Source organism: Carassius carassius, chromosome 18, assembly GCF_963082965.1.
Source record: "Carassius carassius chromosome 18, fCarCar2.1, whole genome shotgun sequence".
Lineage (NCBI taxonomy): Eukaryota > Metazoa > Chordata > Actinopteri > Cypriniformes > Cyprinidae > Carassius > Carassius carassius.
The window spans coordinates 22909894-22916431 of NC_081772.1; the positions used below are offsets into that span (position 1 = coordinate 22909894).

The 6538-nt window shown below is 36.2% G+C and overlaps 1 protein-coding gene across 1 annotated transcript; it reads left to right on the forward strand.

Moving 5' to 3' along the window:
- The first annotated feature begins 1382 nt into the window (after positions 1-1382).
- Positions 1383-5278, forward strand: LOC132091938 (retinol dehydrogenase 14-like). The gene is made up of 2 exons (XM_059498012.1): positions 1383-1736; positions 3359-5278. Exons 1-2 carry the CDS (start codon positions 1383-1385, stop codon positions 3974-3976), a joined length of 972 nt encoding a protein of 323 aa, XP_059353995.1. The 3' UTR covers positions 3977-5278.
- Positions 5279-6538: the final 1260 nt, after the last annotated feature.

Below are 6538 nucleotides of genomic sequence, written 5' to 3' on the forward strand. Positions count from 1 at the left end.
AATGTAACAAATAAATGTAACTGTAATAAATGTAACAAACAATGCTGTTCTTTCAATTTACCCCTCCCCCCCAAAAAAAATAAAAAACTGAAAAAATATTCTCAGCTCTTTTCAACATTAATAATAATAAAGATAATAATAACAATAAATGTGTGTTTTTTTTGTAGAAAATCAGATTGTTAAAAGGATTTCTGAAGGATTGTGTGACTTGATTAATGGTGCAAAAAATTCAGTTTAAAAGTTCGCTTTGATTGTTCCTAATAAACTGTTTAACTGAACTCCCAAGTGGATATTAAATTATGTTGTGGGATAATTAAATATATTCTAAATAAACTACAAACATAAAATAATATACATTTATTTTGTCCTTACATTCTTACTTGTAACTCTTCCCTCTCAGTGGCACAGATGACTGAACGGCTCATTATGCAGCTCATTATGCAGGCCTTTGTCTTCTCAGGTGTAAATCACAATGATATTCATGATAGTTGACGCCTACTCGGATATGACTTTTACCAACAAAAAGTGTCTTAGAAAATTTTAATCAATATATTGTTTTCTGTAAGTGAGTAAACAAGATAATTTTCACATAATTTAGAAAGAAAAATTCTAGGCTACAAGCTCTAGTTCTCCATGTGTTTTATTGCCTTATTCAAGTGATTTAACATTTTTAGTTTTTCACTAACCACGCATAACATTTTTTTTCTCAAAAACACAATCATGTACATACATGCTGCTCACATATTATTATAGCCCAGTTTGTGTTGATTACAGTGAGATTAGACTTTAACCATTCAGATGTTTATAAGAAACTGAAAAAAGCACAAATGTCAGGGCATGACAAAACTTCTCCAGGCCCCAAAAATACCCTTAGACTCCAGAGGGTTAAATACAAGGAAGGTCACGTTTTTTTTTTTTTTATTCTTAAGTATTAAAGATAAAACAAACAACTTTTATTTAGGAAATTAAGTGGTGCAGTAAAATATATATTTTGCTTTGGATTGATGTGAAGTAAAGATTTCCAAAGAATATATATATATATATATATATATATATATATATATATATATATATATATATATATATATATATATATATATATATATATATATATATATATATATATATACACACACACAAACACACACACGTTATATCCACTACATAATTTAGAAATTAGTAACTAATGAAATAATTAATGAATGTACTTCTCAATCAGATTATAGTGATTAAGCTCTGCAGTATATCGTGTAATAAACCAGAAGGCTTGAACTGTCAATATCAAAAATAGGAAAATGTATTTAAAACCATAACAACGCAATGCATTCTGGGTGATGTGGTCCGTGGCGCTCACACGCACTCTGTCATTCAACACTGCGCTGATGTCTGCGGCGGTCATTTTAGCCGCTGTCCTTGGCGGTGGGGTTCTCCTCATTGCCCGGAGAATACTCTCCAGGCGGAAAGCGCTGAGATCACGGAGCTACCCAGCTAGTCTGATGCGCGGAAAGACTGTGATAGTGACCGGGGCGAACAGCGGCATCGGGAAGGCGATGGCGGCGGAGCTGCTGAAGCTGCAGGCCCGTGTGATCATGGCCTGTCGGGACAGGAAGAGGGCTGAGGAGGCGGCCCAGGACATCAAGAATCAAGCCGGTGCGAATCAGGGAGAGGTCGTGATCAGACACTTGGACCTTGCGTCGCTCCAGTCTGTGCACAGCTTCTGCGAGGAAGTTATCAGGGTTTGTTTACAGCTGTCTCTTTCTCTTTTAGCATTGAAACTGGGTTGCATGGTATTAAATATAGGCTACAACACCATGAAGTATAAATACTTGAACGTAGAAATGGCTCAAACAGGCAGAAATCATTGAGAAAATTGTGAAACATAAGCCATGAAAAGTGTTAACACATTTTGTGTAACTTAAGGTCAAGCAGTGAGCACGCCTGTTTCTCAGTGAAATGAGCTATCCAATGTCCCGAATATGACGTGAAATGTCATATATAATGTGAAATATGATGTATGACCTGATGTGAAATATAATAACTGTAGTTATTACAATTATTGTTAGCGCAGTTAAACTGTGGCAACTTAGTTCTAGCCACCACTGTCATGAAAAATAACTTCTTCCAATGTTTGAAGCACATATTAATGTAACTGCATATTATTATCATCTCATATTAATATGATTATTATACCATTATTGTAGTAACTGCAGGTGTTTTGGTACTGTACCTTGATAAATTGTAAATAATGAAATAAATGGGAACTGGACTGATTGTCACACTTTTAGGTCCAGACAATAATTTTCACAGGGTTGATTTTTTTTTAAAGTAAATTTCCGGGTATGGGACACACGTTATTGTCTTAACATCAATAGGAACCTGCCATTAAATACCCATTTAATAGATTTTCATTCAACTTTAAAAATGAAATAGCAGAGATGGAAAAAAATATCACATGAAATACACAAAATTGCTAAACTATTATTTTGGCCAACAGAAATTAATGAATTATCTAGAACTATAACTGATTAGAAGTGTCAGATATCGCTTTGGTTGAGACTTGATCTTGACGGGCTGACTTAGTGTAATATGAATCCTAATACTCGAAAATATTTTGAAATATTCTCACTCACAAACCTCTGGAGCGATCCTTTAATGGGTCGCAGCGAAATTGTTATCATGACTTATCTCGTATTAGGGATTTTTAATTGTTTTCAGTATATATAATTTTGCTGATTGCCTTATTGAAAGCAAAATAAAAAAATTACAATTACATTGATTTTTCAATCTTTCCATGGTGTTAACATTTATTACAAAACTTAACGATAAATACAGCTATTTTAAAATTAAATGAAGTTATGGCATAACACATGTGCAGGCCTGAGCCTGACCCTTCATTATATAGTTAATATAATGCATATTGGTTTTACTTAACCTTCTAGTTACTCACATACAACCACTGTAACAACTTCCCCATGTAACAACCAGTCCTGATGTCCCATTTTAGATTTATCAGACATTTATATGAAGCCATTTTAGTTACGTTTTCTGCAACAAGTGTTAATCTGGCTACATAAAATCCTGTTGGATAGAATAAGCATTTTCACTCTTATACCCGTGTCCCATGACAACCTCTTCAGACAGCCTCCTTGAGGTTTTCACCATCTACAGTTTATGCCTCTGAAACAGCATACCAGAAGACTTGAGGATATTAGTCTATCTGTATTTTTAAATTTCAGTCTTAACCAACCAAATGACTATATGTTTTACCACATAAATAGTTGTTTTCTTAAGATAAATTAAGTGTTTTAGATGTACACAAACTCAAATCTCTAAACTCCTAATTGTGTTACAAAATTAGGAAGAGCCAAGGATTGATGTTCTTATCAACAACGCTGGTCTCTACCAGTGTCCATACAGTAGGACAGAAGAGGGCTATGAAATGCATTTGGGAGTAAACCACCTGGGTCACTTCCTTCTGACAAATCTTTTGCTGGACCTCCTGAAGCAGTCGGCTTCCAGCCGTATCATCGTGGTCTCATCCAAGCTCTACAAGTATGGCAGCATCAACTTCGAGGACTTGAACAGCGAACAGAATTACAACAAAGCTTTTTGCTACAGCCAGAGCAAGCTTGCCAACCTACTATTCACTCGTGAGCTGGCACGCAGGCTGGATGGTACTGGGGTAACTGTAAATGCCCTCACTCCAGGTATCGTAAGGACCAGATTGGGCCGGCACGTCAACATCCCCCTGCTGATTAAGCCTCTTTTTTTGCTGGTCTCTTGGTTGTTCTTCAAAAGCCCACTGGAGGGTGCTCAGACCCCACTGTACCTGGCATGCTCGCCTGAAGTTGAGGGTGTGTCTGGAAAATGCTTCTCTAATTGCGAAGAAGAACAATTGCTTTCTAAAGCCACCGATGACCTTACTGCTAAACGGCTCTGGGACCTAAGTGAAAGCATGGTGGGTCTTAGGAGGTGAAGGGAAGAAGCAGACCTACCCTTCACAAATGTGCCAAATGCAAACATCAAACATCAGTGCAATGGATTTTTTGGGGAGTGTTTTTGGCCAAGTGCCTGAGGGACTTACTGGATAACAGACAGGAAATTAAAATGTCCATCTGTTCCCCGTATCTTTGCTGCAGTGTTTTCAGAGATGGCCTCAGGCTTGTGACTCATTCTACTCTGTGAATGAGAGCCTGAAAGTATCGAGTCCGACATATCTCTTGAATACAAATGACAGGAGCAGTGAGCCCGAGAAACATATGGCTCAAAGCTATCGTGAATATAGAATAATGCAAGCACCATTGTATATCTCTCAGTGTAGATTAAGTGGTGATATGTGTCCAAGTTAATACAATACATCAAGATTGTTGAATCTTGTTGAAGCAATTAATTTGACAGAACTATTCATCTATGAAGTGAACTCGTCACAATTTAGCCTCCCAGAATATTCTCTTCTCATAATGCTGAAAGTAAACTTGGTAGCTCCCACCCTGTGACTCATTTCAAGATATATTTGAAAATATTTGTGACATCCCAGTGTCCAAAAGAAATGTAAAAGGAAACACGGTTTTCTTGCAGCTCTGCAGATAGTGTGGTGTCACTACTCAAATAAAAAAAAAGGGAATCAGAGTAATAGCTAAAATTTCATATACCTCCTATATACCCCCATCCGCCATATACTCCTGTACATTAGCCATTATTGGATCATTTTCATTTGCACTGGAGGTGTAGGTAGTTTACAAGCTACTGTCCTTAATCACATGCACTAACATGAAATGTTTTGAGTGTAAATGCTGTGCTTCTGTTATTCTCTAAATCCTGAATAAATTGAATGCTGGAAAAGAAGCCTGTCGTTTGTGGAGGAGGACCAAGGTCCTTCCTTTGTATGCTGTCATTCACACTGTACAATAAGGAAACATTTCATGCAGGATACAGAACTCTAAATTATAAATTCTCCCCAATACACCTCAGCAGCAAGCTTTACTCCCCAACAGGAGCAGTGTAGGAAATAAAGGGGAGTTAAAGAGACGGGCATTGTGCAAATTTTGTGCTTTATTAGATATAGAAAGCAAAACAGAAGAAACAGAGTCATGCATCATTGTGTCAACTGACACAGGATCCCCGCTGATTAACAAAGAAGAGAGGGATTGAATCATGAGGTAGAGAGGGCCTGAGGGAGGGGCTTACAGCACTGAGAAACAAAAGAGAGAAAACACTGAAAAGAACAATCACCTCGGAAATTCCATCGCCCAACAAAACACATCAGGAGTTAAATAAATGCCCAGTGCTTTCAAAAAATGTTTGCTTGTTTGATGATGTAATAGACTCAAGTATTATCAAATCTATTTGAAATAGAAATAGATTAGAAGTATCACTTTGGTTGAGACTTCATTTTGAAGGGCTGACTTAGTGTATTATGAATCCATGCAGAGTTTATTCTCAAAAAAATGTTTTCACAAGGTCTCGCTCGCAAAGCTGTAGAACGATCCTTTAATGGGTCGCAGTTAAATATCAAATTGTTATCATGACTTAACTCATTTGGGGCATTTTTAATTGTTTGCTACGTTGCCTGTGAGAGGACATGGTCAGTTCACTTAGTTTTTTGTCGTGGCCACGACATAATAACTCGTGGGAACGTGATAATAAGTCGATAATAAACAAACCTCCGTGACCATAGCAACTCATTCATATTTTATTTTCAATTAATGAAATTATTATATTATTTATTATAGAAAGTATTTCATTATTAGATTATTATAATAACCATATGCCTTGGCTACGGGAATTTATTGGGTGTGATAGTCAGCATTCAAATGAAGTTTATCATGAATAAATAATAAACTGAATGAATAATTGTTATAATAATGAATGAATAAACAGATTCATTTGTAAATGAAAACACAACACGCTTATTTATCATCACATCATGTCAAAACTGTATTGGCATAATTGTCAGATAAATGATAAATGAGCCTGTTGTGTTTTCATTTACTAATGAATCTAGGGGCTAAGCAAGTTTCTGATGTCAAGCACCACTCTAGAGCAGCCACTGGCACGTAATAAAGTCCGGTAGCCAATGCATATGGTTAATATAATAATTTAATAATAAAATATTTTCTATAATAAATAATATCATATTTTCCTAATTCAAAATAAATATTATAATGAATACATCTCTGATAATCCTGGGTTGCTATGGTCACGCAGGTTTGTTTACGCATTAAACTCATGGCCACGAGAAAAATATGCCGTTCCCTCAACATAAGAGAAGTGGATGTCGTTCCCTCAACATAGCATCTTGAGGCCACGACATGATGACGTTCCCACAAATTAATATCTCATGGCCACGACACATTATCACATTCCCACGAATTATTATTTCGTGGCAATGACAAAACTAAGTGAACCGACCATGTCTTCTCACAGGCACCGTAGTTTGCAGCGTGTAATTGTGCTGACTTCCTTATTTATAGCAATATAAATAATTTACAATTATATAGATTTGTCAGTCTCTCCATAGTGTTACATTTATTAAACA